At 46.4% G+C, this 22,220-nt stretch overlaps 1 protein-coding gene across 1 annotated transcript; it reads right to left on the bottom strand.

Annotated features, from left to right (window-relative positions):
* Window positions 1–18,380: 18,380 nt before the first annotated feature.
* On the bottom strand, window positions 18,381–20,149 carry LOC147664098 (uncharacterized). Its single transcript, XM_086949988.1, has 3 exons — window positions 19,205–20,149; window positions 18,672–18,868; window positions 18,381–18,587 (listed from the first exon to the last, which is right to left on the bottom strand). The coding sequence occupies exons 1-3, from the start codon at window positions 20,082–20,084 to the stop codon at window positions 18,435–18,437; spliced, it is 1,230 nt and encodes a 409-aa protein (XP_086806114.1). The 5' UTR covers window positions 20,085–20,149; the 3' UTR covers window positions 18,381–18,434.
* Between the last annotated feature and the right edge of the window lie 2,071 nt (window positions 20,150–22,220).

The following is a 22,220-nucleotide window of genomic DNA, read 5'->3' as shown; positions in this document are numbered from 1 at the left end:
GAGCTCCCTGCCTCTGCACCTCAGGCACTCACCACTGCTGCCACAATTCAGGAATGACCTCAAGACCTGGAGCTCCCTGCCTCTGCACCTCAGGCACTCACCACTGCTGCCACAATTCAGGAATGACCTCAAGACCTGGAGCTCCCTGCCTCTGCGCCTCAGGCACTCACCACTGCTGCCACGATTCAGGAATGACCTCAGGACCTGGAGCTCCCTGCCTCTGCGCCTCAGGCACTCACCATTGCTGCCACGATTCAGGAATGACCTCAGGACCTGGAGCTCCCTGCCTCTGCGCCTCAGGCACTCACCATTGCCGCCACGATTCAGGAATGACCTCAAGACCTGGAGCTCCCTGCCTCTGCACCTCAGGCACTCACCATTGCTGCCACGATTCAGGAATGACCTCAAGACCTAGAGCTCCCCGCCTCTGCACCTCAGGCACTCACCACTGCTGCCACAATTCAGGAATGACCTCAAGACCTGGAGCTCCCTGCCTCTGCACCTCAGGCACTCACCACTGCTGCCACAATGCAGGAATGACCTCAAGACCTGGAGCTCCCTGCCTCTGCACCTCAGGCACTCACCACTGCTGCCACAATTCAGGAATGACCTCAAGACCTGGAGCTCCCTGCCTCTGCACCTCAGGCACTCACCACTGCTACCACAATTCAGGAATGACCTCAAGACCTGGAGCTCCCTGCCTCTGCACCTCAGGCACTCACCACTGCTGCCACAATTCAGGAATGACCTCAAGACCTGGAGCTCCCTGCCTCTGCACCTCAGGCACTCACCACTGCTGCCAGAATTCAGGAATGACCTCAAGACCTGGAGCTCCCTGCCTCTGCACCTCAGGCAGTCACCACTGCTGCCACAATTCAGGAATGACCTCAAGACCTGGAGCTCCCTGCCTCTGCACCTCAGGCAGTCACCACTGCTGCCACGATTCAGGAATGACCTCAAGACCTGGAGCTCCCTGCCTCTGCACCTCAGGCACTCACCACTGCTGCCACAATTCAGGAATGACCTCAAGACCTGGAGCTCCCTGCCTCTGCACCTCAGGCACTCACCACTGCTGCCAGAATTCAGGAATGACCTCAAGACCTGGAGCTCCCAGCCTCTGCACCTCAGGCACTCACCACTGCTGCCAGAATTCAGGAATGACCTCAAGACCTGGAGCTCCCTGCCTCTGCACCTCAGGCACTCACCACTGCTGCCAGAATTCAGGAATGACCTCAAGACCTGGAGCTCCCTGCCTCTGCACCTCAGGCACTCACCACTGCTGCCACAATTCAGGAATGACCTCAGGACCTGGAGCTCCCTGCCTCTGCACCTCAGGCACTCACCATTGCTGCCACGATTCAGGAATGACCTCAAGACCTGGAGCTCCCTACCTCTGCACCTCAGGCACTCACCATCGCTGCCACGATTCAGGAATGACCTCAAGACCTGGAGCTCCCTGCCTCTGCACCTCAGGCACTCACCACTGCTGCCACGATTCAGGAATGACCTCAAGACCTGGAGCTCCCCGCCTCTGCACCTCAGGCACTCACCACTGCTGCCACAATTCAGGAATGACCTCAAGACCTGGAGCTCCCTGCCTCTGCACCTCAGGCACTCACCACTGCTGCCACAATTCAGGAATGACCTCAAGACCTGGAGCTCCCTGCCTCTGCACCCCAGGCACTCACCACTGCTGCCACAATTCAGGAATGACCTCAAGACCTGGAGCTCCCTGCCTCTGCACCTCAGGTAGTCACCACTGCTGCCACAATTCAGGAATGACCTCAAGACCTGGAGCTCCCCGCCTCTGCACCTCAGGCACTCACCACTGCTGCCACAATTCAGGAATGACCTCAAGACCTGGAGCTCCCTGCCTCTGCACCTCAGGCACTCACCACTGCTGCCACAATTCAGGAATGACCTCAAGACCTGGAGCTCCCTGCCTCACCACTGCTGCCACAATTCAGGAATGACCTCAAGACCTGGAGCTCCCTGCCTCTGCACCTCAGGCACTCACCACTGCTGCCACAATTCAGGAATGACCTCAAGACCTGGAGCTCCCTGCCTCTGCACCCCAGGCACTCACCACTGCTGCCACAATTCAGGAATGACCTCAAGACCTGGAGCTCCCTGCCTCTGCACCTCAGGTAGTCACCACTGCTGCCACAATTCAGGAATGACCTCAAGACCTAGAGCTCCCCGCCTCTGCACCTCAGGCACTCACCACTGCTGCCACAATTCAGGAATGACCTCAAGACCTGGAGCTCCCTGCCTCTGCACCTCAGGCACTCACCACTGCTGCCACAATGCAGGAATGACCTCAAGACCTGGAGCTCCCTGCCTCTGCACCTCAGGCACTCACCACTGCTGCCACAATTCAGGAATGACCTCAAGACCTGGAGCTCCCTGCCTCTGCACCTCAGGCAGTCACCACTGCTGCCACAATTCAGGAATGACCTCAAGACCTGGAGCTCCCTGCCTCTGCACCTCAGGCAGTCACCACTGCTGCCACGATTCAGGAATGACCTCAAGACCTGGAGCTCCCTGCCTCTGCACCTCAGGCACTCACCACTGCTGCCACAATTCAGGAATGACCTCAAGACCTGGAGCTCCCTGCCTCTGCACCTCAGGCACTCACCACTGCTGCCAGAATTCAGGAATGACCTCAAGACCTGGAGCTCCCTGCCTCTGCACCTCAGTAGGCGTGGGCGGAAAATCCGTTCCGCTCGCGGATTTTGCGGATTTTCGGGAAATCCGCAATCCGCGAGATTTGCGAATTTCCCGCAAAATCCGCAAATCTGCGAGCAGCGGATTTTGCTCGCACTGCTCGCACTGTTCGCGTGAGTTCGCGCCCCGCGAATAAGTGCAAAATTGCAGAAATACGATCTTAGCAAAACTGAAAGTAACTACTTACCAGGTTCAAAAGTTCAGGCTCATCATTAGTAGCCATTTCCTGGAGTGCTTCCTGAGGGGCCCCTCCAGAGTTCAGTTGCCAGTTGAAACTAGTATGTGACCCTGCTCTGCACCTCAGAATAGTTACACATATGCCACAAAGGTCCTGAATTACAGCTAAGGGAGACAAGCAGGAGCCAGGCTGGAAGTTAAAATCCATTAATCAGCCCCTAATTCATTATTGTCAGTTGGGGCAGGGCAGGTGTTGTAACTAATTTTGCAACAATGAAAGCACTTAGCAAGTGCAAAAGATCACTAATCAGGGCGCACTAAGGAAGCAGGTGCCAGCTAAAAAAATATTCTGTGACACATGAATCAGCCCCAAATTAATTCAGGTCACTTGAGGCAGGGAAGGTGTGCTTTGCTTTGCCGAAAATAATGTACACTGGACAACCAGAGGGTGTGGTGATGAAACAGAGGGTGGCATGGGTGGGCCAGAGGGTGGCATGAGTAGTCAGAGAGTGGCAGTGGTGACAGAGAGTGGCAGTGATGAAGAAGAGTGTCCCAAACAGGCTGGACACGTAGAAACAAAGAGTTCGCGAAACTTGCGACCCGACAGGTAAGTTCGCAATTTGCGAAAGTGTACAAAACCCTCGCGAACTGGCAGAAACACGGGCGAACACAAAAAAAAAAAAAATCCGCAAATTCGCGGGAATTCGCGGATTTTGCGGATTGCGAATCCGCAAATCCGCAAAATTCGCGAACGCGAGATCCGCAAAATTCGCTCATGCTTACACCTCAGGCACTCACCACTGCTGCCAGAATTCAGGAATGACCTCAAGACCTGGAGCTCCCTGCCTCTGCACCTCAGGCACTCACCACTGCTGCCACAATTCAGGAATGACCTCAGGACCTGGAGCTCCCTGCCTCTGCACCTCAGGCACTCACCATTGCTGCCACGATTCAGGAATGACCTCAAGACCTGGAGCTCCCTACCTCTGCACCTCAGGCACTCACCATCGCTGCCACGATTCAGGAATGACCTCAAGACCTGGAGCTCCCTGCCTCTGCACCTCAGGCACTCACCACTGCTGCCACGATTCAGGAATGACCTCAAGACCTGGAGCTCCCCGCCTCTGCACCTCAGGCACTCACCACTGCTGCCACAATTCAGGAATGACCTCAAGACCTGGAGCTCCCTGCCTCTGCACCTCAGGCACTCACCACTGCTGCCACAATTCATGAATGACCTCAAGACCTGGAGCTCCCTGCCTCTGCACCCCAGGCACTCACCACTGCTGCCACAATTCAGGAATGACCTCAAGACCTGGAGCTCCCTGCCTCTGCACCTCAGGTAGTCACCACTGCTGCCACAATTCAGGAATGACCTCAAGACCTGGAGCTCCCCGCCTCTGCACCTCAGGCACTCACCACTGCTGCCACAATTCAGGAATGACCTCAAGACCTGGAGCTCCCTGCCTCTGCACCTCAGGCACTCACCACTGCTGCCACAATTCAGGAATGACCTCAAGACCTGGAGCTCCCTGCCTCACCACTGCTGCCACAATTCAGGAATGACCTCAAGACCTGGAGCTCCCTGCCTCTGCACCTCAGGCACTCACCACTGCTGCCACAATTCAGGAATGACCTCAAGACCTGGAGCTCCCTGCCTCTGCACCCCAGGCACTCACCACTGCTGCCACAATTCAGGAATGACCTCAAGACCTGGAGCTCCCTGCCTCTGCACCTCAGGTAGTCACCACTGCTGCCACAATTCAGGAATGACCTCAAGACCTAGAGCTCCCCGCCTCTGCACCTCAGGCACTCACCACTGCTGCCACAATTCAGGAATGACCTCAAGACCTGGAGCTCCCTGCCTCTGCACCTCAGGCACTCACCACTGCTGCCACAATGCAGGAATGACCTCAAGACCTGGAGCTCCCTGCCTCTGCACCTCAGGCACTCACCACTGCTGCCACAATTCAGGAATGACCTCAAGACCTGGAGCTCCCTGCCTCTGCACCTCAGGCACTCAGCACTGCTGCCACAATTCAGGAATGACCTTAAGACCTGGAGCTCCCTGCCTCTGCACCTCAGGCACTCGCCACTGCTGCCAGAATTCAGGAATGACCTCAAGACCTGGAGCTCCCTGCCTCTGCACCTCAGGCAGTCACCACTGCTGCCACAATTCAGGAATGACCTCAAGACCTGGAGCTCCCTGCCTCTGCACCTCAGGCAGTCACCACTGCTGCCACAATTCAGGAATGACCTCAAGACCTGGAGCTCCCTGCCTCTGCACCTCAGGCACTCACCACTGCTGCCACGATTCAGGAATGACCTCAAGACCTGGAGCTCCCTGCCTCTGCACCTCAGGCAGTCACCACTGCTGCCACAATTCAGGAATGACCTCAAGACCTGGAGCTCCCTGCCTCTGCACCTCAGGCAGTCACCACTGCTGCCACGATTCAGGAATGACCTCAAGACCCGGAGCTCCCCGCCTCTGCACCTCAGGCACTCACCACTGCTGCCAGAATTCAGGAATGACCTCAAGACCTGGAGCTCCCTGCCTCTGCACCTCAGGCACTCACCACTGCTGCCACAATTCAGGAATGGCCTCAAGACCTGGAGCTCCCTGCCTCTGCACCTCTGGCACTCACCATCGCTGCCACGATTCAGGAATGACCTCAAGACCTGGCTCTTCCACTGAATTGCAGACCCACCCCCCACACACACTCATCTCATTGAGACCCTCACGGGTGAGCAGTTGTGCTTTATAAGATTACTGATTGATTGATTGATTGATTGATATCATACCTGGGCAAAGCTGTGATAGAGAACAGCCAAACATCGAGAGAAGGTATGCTGAGCGATCCATCTCAAGAAACCCGATTCACAGGGTTTCTATGTACTGCTTGTGCTATGTTTTAGCATAGAGCTTGGAAGAAGATCTAGGGTGGTAGGACGAAAGAACTTCCCAACCATATTAGAAAAGTTCATGTTATTTTCCCTGACCATGTCATGCACTACTACATTTATTTTTGCATTCTGTGTGGCTACCGTTCATATTTTATGCACTACCCTTGGGCTTTATAAGTACATATTTTAAATCATACCCCATGCTTCTTAATGCACTTTTTAGTGTGTTATTCACTTATGAAAGAGGGTTTGGAGTTTCGCTTTGTCCCTGATTCACCTAGTGGGAATGATAACGACCAGAAAACACTCCCGGCACAGCACTGCACAGAACCCTCAGGACTAAGAGAAACTCCAATCAAGGTTGGGGGTTGGAGTCGGGTGTAATATCCACAGTCCCAGATTTGTATCGCCAAGCCCCAGGAGGCGGCTATAAAGAGGTTGTGCCGGACTGAGAAATGCCAGAGTGTTTTCTATCATAAGGTACTGAATATTGTCCTCCTATAGGGGATCATTCTCATCATATTCTGGGGATTGTGGGATCATTCTCATCATATTCTGGGGATTGTTGCCATTACCTGTGATATGAGTAAACGCAAAGAGGCAAGCTCAGCTCCGGGGGGTGGGGGCAAGGGGGACTTTGGATGCTTTTCTAATAAGGGCTGAGTCCCTGTTAATCCATTAAATTCAGTTGACTGAAAAGAGGCTCTCATTGGATAAGCTAATAGAACACAAGAGATTGTCCATGGGTTCTATAGCTAGGTGTCCACCCCCCACTACTGGGATTCCCCCTGGTCAACACAACACGGTAGCCAGTGCCATCACTAAGGCTACAATTCATACTACCTTATCACCATTGAGGGTGGACCTATCTCTACAAGCCATTGAGTCAATGGACGATGACCGTAATTAGACGCATAACACCACACAAGAGGGGGAGGGTATAACAGGCCGCATTTCCATGACACTTGACTTAGTAGGGTTAGGGGAAGAGGAGGATGTCATATCTATAGATGTGGCAGACAAAATACTCACCCCAAGGTCCAGTCCAATCCCGATTCAAAAAGGCCCTGCAGGCCAAGGGTACATCAACTATGACCACCGCCTTAGCTGAGGCCAAGGCCCTAGCTAACAGCTCAAGGAGAGGGGGACAACATATTTCAAAAAAACCAAGGCAGAGGGGAGGAGTGAAAGTGAAGGGGGTTACTGAAGAAGGGGTGTCTACAACCCCCACCCTGTGTCAGAACTGCAGAGAGACAGCGACGCCGCAGGGAAGGGACAGAGAACTAATGTCAAAGTTGGAGACGCTATTAACCTCTCATCTGGGGCCCCTGTATGAGAGACTGAACGTGATAGAAGGGCAACTTTCATAGCTACTCACACAAGGTAGTACTGTGGCCTCAATGGTGAAGGGGCCACGGCCTATGGGGAGGGGGGACGCTGAGACTAGTACACACCCCAAGGTAGCACAGTCGGTAGATCGCATGGGAGGGGCAAACAATGAAATAGTCCTGCACATGTCTAGGCAAGAGGTGGTAAAGAAGAATCCAATAGAGGGAACCAATAAGAGCAAGTACCTAGGACCATCTAGTTCTAGGGAAGACAACGGGCAGACAAGGGAGGAGAGGCTAGAGCACAGATCTAAAAGTAGAAGTAGTGCAATGAGCCCAATAAGTAGTAGTAACTGCTAATGTAACCAGCAGCAGTTTTATTTGCAATAAGTTTCAGAGTAGGAATCCAGACAATATAAGCAAAGTCAAAGAGGGTGTGTCGCTACCCCACTAAGGACACACAATACATAGCACGGTTTATGCACAGAGACAGAGAATGAGACCTGTAACTAAAATAATACGGATTTTTTTTTAAAACCTCTAATGACACTGTTGTTGTAGATACAGGCTAAATAACCAAAAGGCTAAACCGGTAGAGTGCCCCAAAAGACACTTACCTCTGGTATCAGTATTATATTACAGACAAAAACAGGGGGTAACTGAATTAGAATAACATCTAATTGCGACCAAAATTAATAAAGGTCGACACTGATCATAGAATTCTCTCACAACATCACAAGAGAGGTGCCCAAAATTATACAAACACCGGATAACTTATCTTCTCCCTTAGCCTGCAAAGTAAAAAGACAAGTCTATTAATAGAAATGAATGTATCCATTCTTTAGTATATAAACAAAGAAACAATGCTTGCAATGTAACCCCACACAGGTCAAATTGAGGAAGAGTCTCCGACGCTGCCTGCAGAATTAAAGGTATCCAGCGACGCTGCATTGAGGGACATTGAACCCCATTTTAGTGGGTGAGTAAAACTATATAATCGCTAAAGCCCTGAATATCAATCGTGGCAAGAGTTCTAATTCTCGACTAATGGCAATGTACTACTAACAGGAGCATTGGGGTTTACCACCTATCACCATAGCCCCCTTTCTCTAAAAAATTAATATTGTTTAGTTTCATTGTATCCTACTCCACCTATCCATTTGAGACCACCAGGGATAATGTACAATTACCCAGATGTATAGTCTGTGCAAAAAATATAATTTCTGCCTCATTTTACTTCCAGTTTTATATCTATAATACGGTGGCCCCCCTCCAGCATTAGCCTCATCAATGCAAAGTTCCTGAGATAATAAGGTAAATAGACATAGGCTAACTATTATCAAGGGGTCCAATTGGACAAAACAAACTTCTTGTTTAGAATTTTAAAAAAACAAGCATGATGACCTTGTATTCCTTGCAGAAAGGGACCGTTTACTGGATTTAAACAGACCAGATGCTCTACAAAATTGAGGGACATCGATCCTAATTCCCTCCGAAATTGAATATGAGAGGGATAGTAAATTACTAACTCACAGGTATGCATTATGATTTTCCCTCAGATGCTACCTAGAATGGCTACCTTCTGTGACCATATTTAAGAACCATGTGTATAGCCTGTTATACCTCAAATGCCTGAACGATGTACCAACGAGAAGCCCTATTTGACCAATAGAAATACCCTATTGTTGTGTGTATTAAAAATGTGCCTAAAAACAGTATTAATCATGTTTTTTTTTTAAAAAGAATGCTAAAGAATGCCATGATATGTATCTAATTGTAATGTTCTATTGTATAGAATTGTTTGTCCTGAAGAAGGTGGTATCATTCATACACCGAAACGCTGCGTCGACAACTCCAACAACTGTGATTCTTTGATCATTTTTAACTGTGTATTTTCTATTGATTTTATCTTTATACTGTAATTGCACTGAATATTTGGCACTATTATCTTATTGTACTACATTGTTTTAATTGATTTGTAATAAATTGTATTATTTATAACATACAGACTCCTTAGGATTCTTGATTTGTTGAACACATGGTTTTAATTGCATAACACTGTACATCATTTGTGTCAATCTGGCTTTTTGAGATATAAGGGAAATACACTAAAGGTTTCTTATCAGTTGAATGTCTTGGGACTTTACTCTAGAGCACAGATCTAACACTGGTGCTATAACTAGATCTTCCGGGGGTAGACCTACTAAACCCGAAGAACCAGGGTCATCACTAGAGGAGCAGGCATTGGACACCCGGGATTTACCCGTACTAGACCTCCCACCAGCTGCAAGCCCCTACACAGTAGTTCTGACAGGGATCCCAGCATTTAGAGACGCGAGGGAAGAAACCACACGCTCCTTGATCAACAAAACAGTTCATTGGTTGGCCAATAATTTAGGCTTTAACATTAGAATCACAGGCATATTCTAATGGCCAGAAGAGTGTCATGGATCGGAAATAGCAGGAAGGGTTTCCCGGGAGACTGTAATTTTAAACTTTAGATATCCGGTAATGGCCAGAGAACTTTTGTATTATCAAAAGTGGGGGGACCTACCAGGAGGAGTGTGGTACTAGCATCAGACTGCTCCCACTTAGTTTCTTTTACAGAGACCTGATACACCCTATGAACAGGTAAGATCTGAGGCGAAAGCCTGCAAGGTCAACCTGGGGGGATCGTCCAGAACCATTATTTAATCGATACGCGCCACTCCAAAGTGTTTCCGCCTTAAGTGAATTAGATTGACTGGTTGGGGGGGCCAATCCTAGGACAAGGGGTGGCACAGGAGGATGTGCACCACAGCAGGGATAATGAAGGGTTAGTCTAGGAGATGACGGTGATGTCAAAAACGCCCCTTATTCATGGAGCCCATAGCACGCTGGATATAGAGACAAATCCACGTAGATTAGTTGCAACTTTAACTGGGCACATTGACCAAATGTCTAACTCTCCAGTAGTAGGAGGGCAGGGAAATATTAATATAATCTGCTGGAACATAGCAGGCCTGTCCAGTAAACTAAAAAATTAGGACTGGCTAGGATATTTCAGGAGATTTAACATTATTTGTCTGCAAGAAACGTGGGAGGCAGATTGTAGCGCACTAGCACTGGAATGCTACAAAATGTATTCTGTTCCAGCATGTAGATCCTCTTCAGGGCAAGTCAAGGGAGGCCTAATTACTTATGTGGATTTGAGGTTACATGGGAAATGGGAGGACTTAGTTTGGGATTCAGAATGCACACAGGGAATACGGTTTACGAACAAGGGATTAAAATTAATTTTTATTAATTTTTGTAATGCCATCAAGGGCGGACAGACATTAGCCAGCTTGGTAGAGCTGGAACATAGGTTGATAGGATTAGAACCGCATGGGGTTGCTAGCGCCCAACTGGGGGTGTTGGGAGATTTTAATTGTCACTTGTGCCCCCACTTAATTAGCAGTAAGGGGGAATGGTCCGCTTGCCCAAGGGAAGAGGGACTGCACATGGAACACAGCAGGGAGGGATTTGAGTTAAGCAAGCTGTTGGGCACACATGACACGATGGATTTGATAGGAGCAGCGGGGGACTATCGTATCCTCCCAACCTTTAAAGGGAAGGGAAGGGGCTCTGTTATTGATTTTATTTTTGTTCCAAGCTCCTTAATATGTCGAATATTAAGTTTTAATGTGGAGTTTAGCACCTTTAGTGACCATAACCCCCTGGTGTTGATCCTAAGGGACCCTGACTCAGTTAAACATTCCCATCGTAAGTAGACCAGAGGCTCCTTTACAGCCACGGACTGGGAAGGAGACTGAGATGGTCAAACATCAATTGTGATAAATTCTACAGGGCACTACTGACGGAGAAAACCCAGCAGGTCTGGAAGTGTCTAGACCCAACAGTAGAGGAGGTGGACCACATCAATGCATTTGAGGGAGTAGCACATTGTATTGACGGCCTGCTTAGACGTAGAACGCCAAAAGAGGATGAGGATACTCACAGGTGGTTTGATCAGCAAGGCTCTAGTGCCTTGAGGGAACTGGAGGCAGCTTTAAAGATTGTTCCCAAAGATAAGACAACGGTGTCCACTTGCCGGGGGAGGTATAAACAGGCACTAAAACAACGCAAAACTTCATTGCAATAGCAGGCTTGGGAGAATCTGAGGGAAGTGGCTGAATCAAGGGATATGACCGCCTTCTGGAAAATTCTAAATAAACCCTGTTTTCAGGATAAGAATAAATCCAAGCCTGTCTGCCATGTCCTGCCAGAGGCTTGGGTGGAGCACTTTCAAGGCCTCTATAATCATGAGAGTACGAGCAATTTAGTACCATCAGCAGGGATAGGAAATCAAAGGGTTGTTGAAACCCCATTTTCTTTAGGTGAGATAAAAGCGGGAATTGAGGGCTTAACCCGCAATAAGGCCCCGGGCCCGGATGGGATCCCTCCAGATCTCCTATTAACCCAGGTAGACTTGTGGGCTTCTATTTTATTAAGAGTGATCAATACGGCAGTGGAGGCAGGGATGCTGTCATCCTGGTTTACTGCGACAATTGTCCCAATCTTCAAAAAGGGTAACAAAGGTAACCCACAATGTTACAGGCTTATTTCCCTCATTGATGTCACAGTGAAAGTCATGGGGAGAGCTATTCTTAATCGGTTTATGGATTGGGCAGATGAACATGACATCATTTCGGATATACAGTATGGCTTCAGGCCGGGTCGCTCAACCTCTGACCAATGTCTCAACTTTTATCTCCTTGTCGCCAAGTACACTGTTGCCAGCGATGAGACTGTGTACTTGGCTTTCATGGACCTCACAGCAGCATTCGACCAGGTTAACCGTAAGAAACTGTGGGAGCTATTGGGGGCCATGGGCGTGGATTCAGGACTGGTTAATATTTTAAGCACTTTGCACCAGTACACTTCAGCCCAGGGCAGATACAATGACGAGGGAGACATTTCTGATTCTTTCCCTTGCTCTAGGGGAGTGAGACAGGGCTGCATCCTGGCGCCTTTCTTATTTACTTTATATATTAATGGTTTAGATAAGGCACTGGGAGCATTAGGGGTGGACAGTCCGAGGATAGGTAGAAGAGGGATCCCGGTTCTGCTTTACGCGGACGACCAGTACTTCTGTCACGTACTGCGCGGGGCCTTCAGCACCTCATTGATGGCTTTGTCATCTTCATGGAGAACCCGGACCTGTCCGCTAATCTCTCCAAATAATACATCATGGAGATGGGAAAAAGGCCAGGCAGGAAATTCACCTTTAGGATCTGCATCCACTGTCTAGAAAAATTGCAGGCATTTTCTTATCTGGGAATTTTATTTGATAGCCGCATCAGGTTTAATACTCTGTCAGATGAGAAATGCAGATCTCTTATCAGCTCTTCCGGGGCAATCATGAATTTTGCACTCAGGTTGGGTCGCTGGGCTCCTGAGCAAATCTTGAATTTGTATAGGGCCATCTGTAATGCCAAAGCACTATATGACAGTGAGATTTGGGGTTTCATTGACCCATTAAGGATCCAAATAGAAGAAAATTAATTCCTTTGACATTTGAGCATCCCCTCCTATTAAATCCACGAAGAGTTAGGTCTCATTTACATCAGAGATGAGATTCAATTGAAACCTCTCACTTGCTGGCTTAAAATATGGACTAACCCTGAAGCGGCTCTAAGCAAACAGATAATAACTGATTGCATTACCAGGGAGACCCTGTTGGGCCTGGGTTTTGCTGATTATTTTAACACCCCGAGATCCTTGTTAGCCCGGGACAAGGCGATTGTTCAGTCCGCTTTCTTAAAGAACAAGGCCTCCATCAGGGAAGACACAGAGATGGTAAAACCATCCGTGAGAGCCCACCTCTTGGCTAAATCCAGCCCAGGTTTGGAACCATACCTGTCTTATTTTTATAATGCTCAGGACAGATTCCTGATGACTAGATTTAGGTTGAACCTACTCTATAACACACTGGGGTGTCCTTTGGGGTTTCTATAATCCATAGAGTTGAGGGGCCCCTGCGGCTGCGACTATAAGTCTCCGCAGGACATGCTCCATTTTGTTTTGTTGTGCCCCTATTACGGTCACCCCAGGAAGTTGTTTTTAAAGAGCATTTTAAAGAATGCTAGGTTCAAACACGGAAAGGTTGCGCTATTGTTCTTGAAATTGTCTGAGGAGGCCTTCACACTTTTTTGCACTGTTAATTTCCTAAAGATGGCCGCAAGACTGAGAAATACTAAGGACAGGGGATTATGACACTGGTCGTTAAATTATCCTTTTTTCTCTTTGGTACCAACACTTATGATGCCCTTCTCCTTGTTTTTTACACAGATGAATTTTATGCTTGGGGGTTTTTCCTTTTTTACCATGTTGGTTTTATATTACCCTTGTTTCGTAACTTGCCCTTTTTGAGTGTGATCTGCTCAGGAGTGTTAGACTTTCTAACTTTCAGCACATTTTTAACCTTATTACCCACGATGATTTGCTCTGTTATTTGCTAATATTTTGTACCAACTGTCTAGGTACCCGGTAGAAGGTTTTATTTCTTGTTTTTTTTAAAATTCTAACTGTATTGTACTTTTATGGTATTGCTGTATACCGAATAAAGTAATTTTGATTGATTGATTGATTGATTGATTGATTGATTGATAGTGGAAGGTCAGGCATTTGTTGTGTATGCTGGTCCTACGTTGTGCAAGGCCATGTAGGCATGACTCATCATCTTGAACTGGCATCTCTTCTGAATCGGGAGCCAGTGTAGTTTCTTGAAATGGGGTGTGATGTGGATCCTTCTGGAAGGTTGGATATGAGTCTTGCCACTGAGTACTGTATTGTCTGGAGTCTCGTCTGGAGGCGTGCAGTGATTCTTACGCAGATTGTGTTTCCAGTGTCCAGTCTGCTAGTGATGAGGGCTTGCATGATGGTCCTTCTGGTGTTTGCCGGGAGCCATCTGAAGATCTTGTGGAGCCTGCAAAGGGTGTGGCAGCAGGTGGATGAGATTGCATTGCCTTGTTTCTTCATGGATAGCTTGCTATCCAGAATGATGCAGAGGTTGCGGGCATGGTATGTTGATGTGGGGGGTATGCCGTGCTCCATGGGACACCATGGGTCATTCCATGGTGAGGTGTTGTTCCCAAAAATGAGGACTTCCTTCTTGTCTGGGTTGAGTTTGAGACAGGTGTACTTCATCCAAGCCCTTGATACAAGCCCTGGCAATGCAGAGTATATATGGTTGGGACTTTAATTCTGCCCATGATACCTCCCTAGATAGATCCTTCCCCCACCACAACATGAGAATGCAATCAGAATGACCCACGCATTGTGGACTGGGTTATGCTTACCCAGATGTGAAACATCCGGTGGCAGATGAATCCTCGTACACGAGAATACTCGTTGTTCTCACCATTACACTAACTGCACACCAGAATCGGCTTGCTCCTATGCAATCCCTCTGTTGCTTCCTTGGTCTTGTGACCTGAATGTCTAGGCCACACACTTTCAGACCACAACCACCTCAAAATGATGATTCAGTGGGGCAGACGACATGCACCAGTATCTACTAGGAGGCTGTGTGCCCCGGCCCTACAGGACAGAGTCTTCTGTGATACTGAAGGTACACATGTCGCCATATTTGAGACGAAGGAAGGGACTGCCTATACGACAGTGATAGAGTGGGGTACCTTTAAGGGTCTCACATAAGGCCAGTGCATCAAGATGTAGCATTGTGTAAAACATGCCTTGCGAGCCCAGAACCTCTCTCTTGAACAAACAATATGAACAACGGAAATAAATGTGGGGTAGCTGCATGAAACTAGAACACAATCACCCCTCTGTGAAAGGAGTGAAGAGAGGCGGTGGTCAGACTAGGAACACTACACTATAAGATACTAGCATGGCTACTAAGGTCGTTGACCTCAAAGACCCCCAGAAAGGCCAGCAGATCCCAGGTGGGCGTGATATTGAATGTACAAGCATATATAAACCAGGCTTTCCTGTAGTACCAACCAGACGTCTGTATACCATGCTGTGTTGGGAGTGCAAGCGCCCCAATTAGATGAGTATTTGAATAGACTGACAATCCCCAGACTTAACCCCCTTCAGGGACATACACCAGACGAAACCCTGACCACTGAGGAAATTGGCTTCATGATTGACTAGATTGCGTGCAACAAAACTCCTAGGATGGTCGGGTTCTCGGTGGACTTTTACTTCACCTACAGAGCAACCCTCTCTCCAAAGCTACTCCAAATGTACCAACAGGCCCGGCAGGTGGGCACATTGCCGGGATCCCTATGGGAGGCTATGATATTAGTCCTGCCTTAGCCCAACAGGTACCCCCTGGAGCTACGCTCCTACTGGCCACTGTACAACAACCACAAGATTTGCAGGAAGGTCCTTGCAAACAGGTTGCTCCCCTGCCTCTCTACATTGGCACCAAGACCAGAATGATTTCGTACCTGGGAGAAAAATATGTCTTAACCTATGGCGCCTCTCCGGCTAATGGAAAAGAATCTTCATGAATTGTCTCCATACACAGCACTCTCACTAGATATAGAGAAGGCCTTCGACACCCTTAAGTAGTTTTACTTAATGAAAGTGCTGATGGGCATGACACTAGGCCCAAAAATATTACACTGGATAAATCTCCTCTACACAAACATGCTGGCCCGCATCCGGACAGGCAGAGATCTCAGTTTCTTTTGAATGCAGCAAAGATGCCTGCTGTCGATTACTTTCGCCCTAGCCATGGATCTGTTCGCTGTCCAGTTTCGGTCACAGGACCCAGCAATCAGTATACCGAGTGAGTCAAATTAAGAGGACATATCACTGTATGCTGATGATGCATTTGTGTACCTCAGGAACATGCATTCATATCTACCACAGGTGATGGATGTTCTAGACTATTTTGGTAGGGTTTCTAGACTAAGGCTAAATTGGACCCAATCCAGCTTATATCCCATGCGCAAACTAACAACTTAAAACAGGAAGTGCTACCCAAATTAGCACTGGGGTGGCACCCTAACATCTTCAGGTATTAAGCGATGAACTTACCAAACGACAATGAACGTGTACAGGGCAAATTAGGTGATATCCAAGGTTTGCAGCTCCCTGTTGTTTTGGGGCTCCCTGCAACTATCAACCCATGGGTAGAGTGGAAATGCAAAAATGCTGTTAATACATTTATACTGCTTCTCGACCACTCTAGTTTACCTGCCTCTGCACTTCTTCAGGAAATTGGACTCTGTTTCTGTTCTGTTCGCAAACTTTACTCTACCTTGGAACGGGATAGGGGATGTACATTTAAAATACTAATAAAGAACTACAAACTACTGGGTGACTTGGAAGACGATTATTCCTCAATACAGCCCTTGTTTGTGATCTCGTTACAGTTCTCACATTATCATCTGCACTAGAAGAGATGGGAGCCTGGGGTGTCTGATCACAGAAACTCATTTACATACAAAGGGGGGGTGAAAGCCTGTTCACAAAGCACAACACAACTTGTTTATGTAAAAGTTTGAACATTGCACAGGGAGGGTGATTCAGTGTGAGTGTTGTATGACAGGAGCGAGCAGTCTTAGTTGCTAGGACATGAATCTGCCTCTTGAGCTCTTTCAACTGTTTGAGACTGTTTGAGAGGCAGTCTCAAATTCCCGGGGCACAGCTACCAACAGCTTCCCTCATAATTTTTGATTTTTGTATCTACAGGTGGTGCAGAAGCCAACTAAGATAGTAACCTTAGTGTGCTTTCTGGAGTCAGCCTGATTTGCTTTTCCCAAACTTTGGTCAGCAAAGGTAAATGTGTCTTCTACTGAAGTGTTCTTAGCACGCTTTTGGTAACGTGGCTTGAGCAGTATGGCCTAAGACACGCTCGAAGGAAAAGCAAAACAGTGGAAGTCACAAATTTCAATACAGTTTATTAAAAATAGACAAGGAACTGTAAGATTCAAATCAAGTTTAGAGCAAAAAGAATATTTAATAATTATTCAGAAGCAAAATCAAAAGGTGGGCTGTGATTTAAGGATTATTAATTAGCAAAAACAACTGTCAAAACCAAACAAAAAGGTAAATAAATAAAAAACAAGCAGTTCTACTGAATCAATCAAGAAGTCACCAACAAAATTGTAGCTGACTTTGGGAGCTATGCTCGAGAGGACAAAGATAAGTTTAGTCTCAGGTAATGATTAACACTGGAATTTGGTGCAGGGTTTTTGGCTGAACCAGTCTCAGAAGGTGACGAGCTGCACAGAAGTGGCTTGAAGTGCAAAATTCCCATAGAGTAGAGTTGGGTCATCAAGTTGAACCTGAATCCACGGCCATCAAAATGTGTGAAACTTCAAGCAGTTACAACAGCTGCGAAGTCTTCTGAGCTTCCAAGTTATGGAGACGGTTCAAGGTTGAGGATAAGAGCCAAAGCATGGAACCTGGCAGGCTTAAGGCATGGTTAAGGAGATAGCAGGTTCCATTGGAAACAAAAAAAAGATGTGGATCTTTGTAATACAAGGCTGTGTCTTTTTGGAACAGAAGTCATTAGGACTATTTAGGATGGGGCCAAGAATGGTTTGCATATGGCTGACCTCATCTGTAGTTACACAAAGACTAGAGAATGATGTGGTGGGGTGTTGCAGAGATTAACTACCAGTCCATCCATCACTTTTAGTTTTTCTCAATGATCAGCCCTACGTGGTACAGACATGAACAGATGTTGGTCCCATAGAGACCTATGACAAAGGGACTCCTGCTGCAGCCCCCTGGTGAAGCTCGTTAAGGCTGGAAACAGTTTGAGGTTCAAGCATTCCTGATCCTTGGAGGCGTGGTCTCAAAGTTCAGGATCGAATGGACTTTGTGGGTCAGTCATTGCTTATAAATACTCAGCAAACAAAACACGCTGAATGGAATGAGGCCACAAATAATTACAAAAGAATGAGGTTAATTCAAGCATTTCCATCCCACGCAGTGTGCTTTTCTCAGTAGACAGTTTGTTGGACAATCAATGGATCAATGTCTTTGTGGCTGCTTCATGTAAATGTTTTGCGAGTCTGAAAGCTCCTCCCCCAGGGTTTACAGTGAGCACCTTTTATTTTCCCACATTGTCTCTCTTATGTAGAAATGTTACATTTACAACTAAAGTTTTTGTCACATTGAGAGCACGAGTCATTTTCCTTCTCATTGTGGGTTCTCTCTTGTTGAATGAAACTGAATCTCCAGCAGACTCTTCCGTGGCATTTAGAACAATGATGACGTTTTTTCTAGGTAAGTTCTCGCAGGTTGAGTGAGAACCGATTTCCGACTGAAACTTTTCCAGCATTCAAAGAGCTAATAAGGTTTATCCCCAGTGTGGGTTCTCTCATGTCTAGTGAGAGTTGTTTTCAATCTGAAGCTTTTGTGGCATTCAGAACACTGATACCGTTTATGCCCAGTGTGGGTTCTTTCATGCACAGTAAGGTTGTATTTCTGACTGAAGCTTTTACAGCATTCAGAGCACTGATAAGGTTTTTGCCCAGTGTGAGTTCTCTCATGGTAAGTGAGAGTTATTTTCCGACTGAAGCTTTTCTGGCATTCAGAGCACTGATAGGGTTTGAGCCCAGAATGGATTATCTCATGTTGAGTTAAACCACATTTGTGATAGAAACCTTTTTGGCATTCAGAACACTGATACGGTTTCTGCCCAGTGTGGGTTCTTTCATGCACAGTAAGGTTGGATTTCTGACTGAAACCTTTCCGGCACTCAGAGCACTGATAAGGTTTTAGTCCAGTGTGAGTTTTCTGGTGTTCAATTAAACTGGATCTCTGACTGAATCCTTTCCGGCACTCAAAGCACTGGTAAGGTTTGTGTCCAGTGTGAGTTCTCTCATGTTCAATTAAACTGGATCTCTGACTGAATCCTTTCCGGCACTCAGAGCACTGGTAAGGTTTTTGTCCAGTGTGGGTCCTTTCATGTACAGTAAGGCTGGATTTATGACTGAAGCTTTTACAGCATTCAGAGCACTGATAAAGTTTTTGTCCAGTGTGAGTACTCTCATGGTAAGTGAGAGTTATTTTCCGACTGAAGCTTTTCTGGCAATCAAAGCACTGGTATTGTTTATGCCCAGTGTGGGTTCTTTCATGCACAGTAAGGTTGTATTTCTGACTGAAGCTTTTACAGCATTCAGAGCACTGATAAGGTTTTTGCCCAGTGTGAGTTCTCTCATGGTAAGTGAGAGTTATTTTCCGACTGAAGCTTTTCTGGCATTCAGAGCACTGATAGGGTTTGAGCCCAGTATGGATTTTCTCATGTTGAGTTAAACCGCATTTGTGATAGAAACCTTTTTGGCATTCAGAACACTGATACGGTTTCTGTCCAGTGTGGGTTCTTTCATGCACAGTAAGGGTGGATTTCTGACTGAAGCTTTTCCGGCACTCAGAGCACTGGTAAGGTTTTAGTCCAGTGTGAGTTCTCTCGTGTTCAATTAAACTGGATCTCTGACTGAATCCTTTCCGGCACTCAGAGCACTGGTAAGGTTTTTGTCCAGTGTGAGTTCTCTCGTGTTCATTTAAACTGGATCTCCGACTGAATCCTTTAAGGCACTCAGAGCACTGGTAAGGTTTTTGTCCAGTGTGGGTCCTTTCATGTACAGTAAGGTTGAATTTATGACTGAAGCTTTTACAGCATTCAGAGCACTGATAAGGTTTTTGTCCAGTGTGGGTCCTTTCATGTACAGTAAGGCTGGATTTCTGACTGAAGCTTTTACAGCATTCAGAGCACTGATAAGGTTTTTGCCCAGTGTGGGTTCTTTCATGTAAAGTGAGATTGGATTTGTGATTGAAGTGTTTCTGGCATTCGGGACACTGATGGGGTTTTCGTCCAGCGCTAGTTTTCTCATGTTTAGTGAGGTGGGATTGATGACTAAAGCTGTTCCCACAGTCATTGCTCTTATTCGAGTTGTTTGTTTCTTCAAGTTGGCTTTGTTCCTGGATACATGTCATCTTAAGACTGAATTTGATTTCTGATTGTGTACTTGTTTATGTTACAACTCAGCATTAACTTCTAAAATACATTTCAGATGCTCTTCTTTATGTATTTTAACTAATGATAGTTTTTAACTGGAAATTATTTTCCTACCTTTAAAGGAACCGATCTAACTTGTCTTATTAACTTTCACTGAGGAGCCCCTTGTATTGATTAAGAGGCCTCTCAGGGATTCATTTTCACCAAGTTATGCCCAGAATGTTTGAGAATGTTTTAACTTTCCTTGAAATAATCCTTTTCGTTGTGTTTCTCTTGTTTAATTAGTCTCATTTAGTGATTCTAGTTTATCACATTTGAATTAGGAATTTTAAAAGCACTGATAAGGTCTTTGGGCTTTAGTGTTTGCCTGTTAGGTATGTTTGCTCATACCAGTAATGACAGATGATATGGGCATGCCAGGGTGGTTTATGAATTATCAATAGCGTAACACTGGCCCCTTTTATACTTTCTGTGCCAGTATATGCTTTTTTGCACAGTAGCTAAGACAGGAACATGATAGACTTTGGAGTTAAAGGACACTTTGAAACCACTCGGATCAACCCAAGAGACAGAGCTGGTAGGGAAAATCTTTCTATATTGGAAATGGTAATCCAGTATCTTTGCTGTAACGACATCTGAGAAAGAGTATTTACAATGACTTTCTTTTAAACAATCTTTTCTCTCCTCTCGTCTTCAGGAGACAGAGACAAACGCTTGCGCTTGTAAACCAGGAATATTAGTCTCTTTGACGGGTCTGTCACATCACAACACGTCTACGGATGCTGATCGGTTGGGGAGGGTTTAGGTCTCAAAAGCATTTCTCATAAACCATAAAAACAGAATTACAGCACTGAGTTTTCTCAAGTGCACCGCGTGGGGATCAATCGTGGCCAATGTTCTCCTCAATCTGAGTTACTGACACTTGGTAAACATTTATGGCCATTTTACTATAGGGATTTGACAACTTTCTCATTCACCAGTTTCTTCCGCACCAACATCCTCACCATTCCTGGCACATAGAATGTGTTTCTTCTCAAGAGCTCGAAAATGTTTTAACTTTCCTTAAAATAATCCTTTTCGTTGTGTTTCACTAAATTTAAACCTTCTTTTTTCTGTTCATGCTTCAGTCACCTGTAGAAACGGAGTCAAAAATTGTAAATGAAAACAAAGAAAAAATATTTGTGACCTTATACTTTTCACAAAGAAAGTATTGACAAAAACAAGCCAGGGAATCTGTTGAGTATCATTTCTGATAGTGGTGAAACAGCTCGGGGACACTGTAGATTGGGAGCTTCGGATTACTGAAGCTCATGGAGATGAGAGAAAGCGTAATTAATAATTAAGAAAGAAACACAAGTTGCACATATATTGCGACATAGATTCTCAGAAGCAGCCAACACTATCAATTTACACTCTCTGTTCAACAGACTGGCATGATAGTGAGATATTTGTAATTCTTTTAATGAATTATTAGATGTTACTTACTCCCCTACTCACTTAAACTATTCATCTATTCCTTTTGCAAGGTATCTAGGAAGGGACATTTTATTGTACAAAGGAATTTACCTAGTTTTAATCACTGCTTTAAATGCCACTGTAGACTGACACGGTGTCCAGTTAGCTCAGTGGAATTTACTATTTCAAATTGTGCGGATGATAAGTACTTACTTGGTGGCTCAGAACTCATCATGCTCCTCCAACAGGACCCAGGCACTGCAACACCTGAAAAAGTGAAAAAAACAGCACAACAGTAAAGGAAACCAAAAAGGGTCAGGAAAAGAAAAACACAAAATAGAGGAAAGGAAAAAAAAGCTATCTTCCACTTTGACCTCAGGGGTCCAGCACAGGAAACTGTGCAGCAGATGCTTGTGAACCCATAAGTTACATATAAACACAGTGCCTCCAAGGTCAGCACCAGGTACGGCTCCACCGGTTGCACCACCCTAAAGCAAGCACTGTGTGCATGTGTGTCCACACACATATATTGTGTCTTTTGCTTGTAGTAGATAAGACGGAAAAGGATAGTATAGGAGTAGGTAAAGAGATAGAAGTCAGATCAAGAGAAAAAAGACGCCCAAAGAACAGTCAGAGGGGGGAGAGTATCACGTGGTGTA

Source organism: Lissotriton vulgaris, unplaced genomic scaffold (assembly GCF_964263255.1).
Source record: "Lissotriton vulgaris unplaced genomic scaffold, aLisVul1.2 SCAFFOLD_1464, whole genome shotgun sequence".
NCBI lineage: Eukaryota > Metazoa > Chordata > Amphibia > Caudata > Salamandridae > Lissotriton > Lissotriton vulgaris.
The sequence above is the reverse complement of the archived record's forward strand: the minus strand, read 5'-3'. Positions and strand labels throughout refer to the sequence as shown.

Excerpts from the sequence above, each read along its gene's own strand:
- LOC147664098 (XM_086949988.1), bottom strand. The coding sequence starts at position 20,084 with ATGACATGTATCCAGGAACAAAGCCAACTTGAAGAAACAAACAACTCG. Across the intron at positions 18,869-19,204 it reads TGAAAGAACCCACACTGGGC|TAAAACCTTATCAGTGCTCT; the intron begins ATAAACAATACC and ends CTCACACTGGAC. Across the intron at positions 18,588-18,671 it reads ATCAGTGCTCTGAATGCCAG|AAAAGCTTCAGTCAGAAATA; the intron begins AAAAGCTTCAGT and ends TCTGAATGCTGT.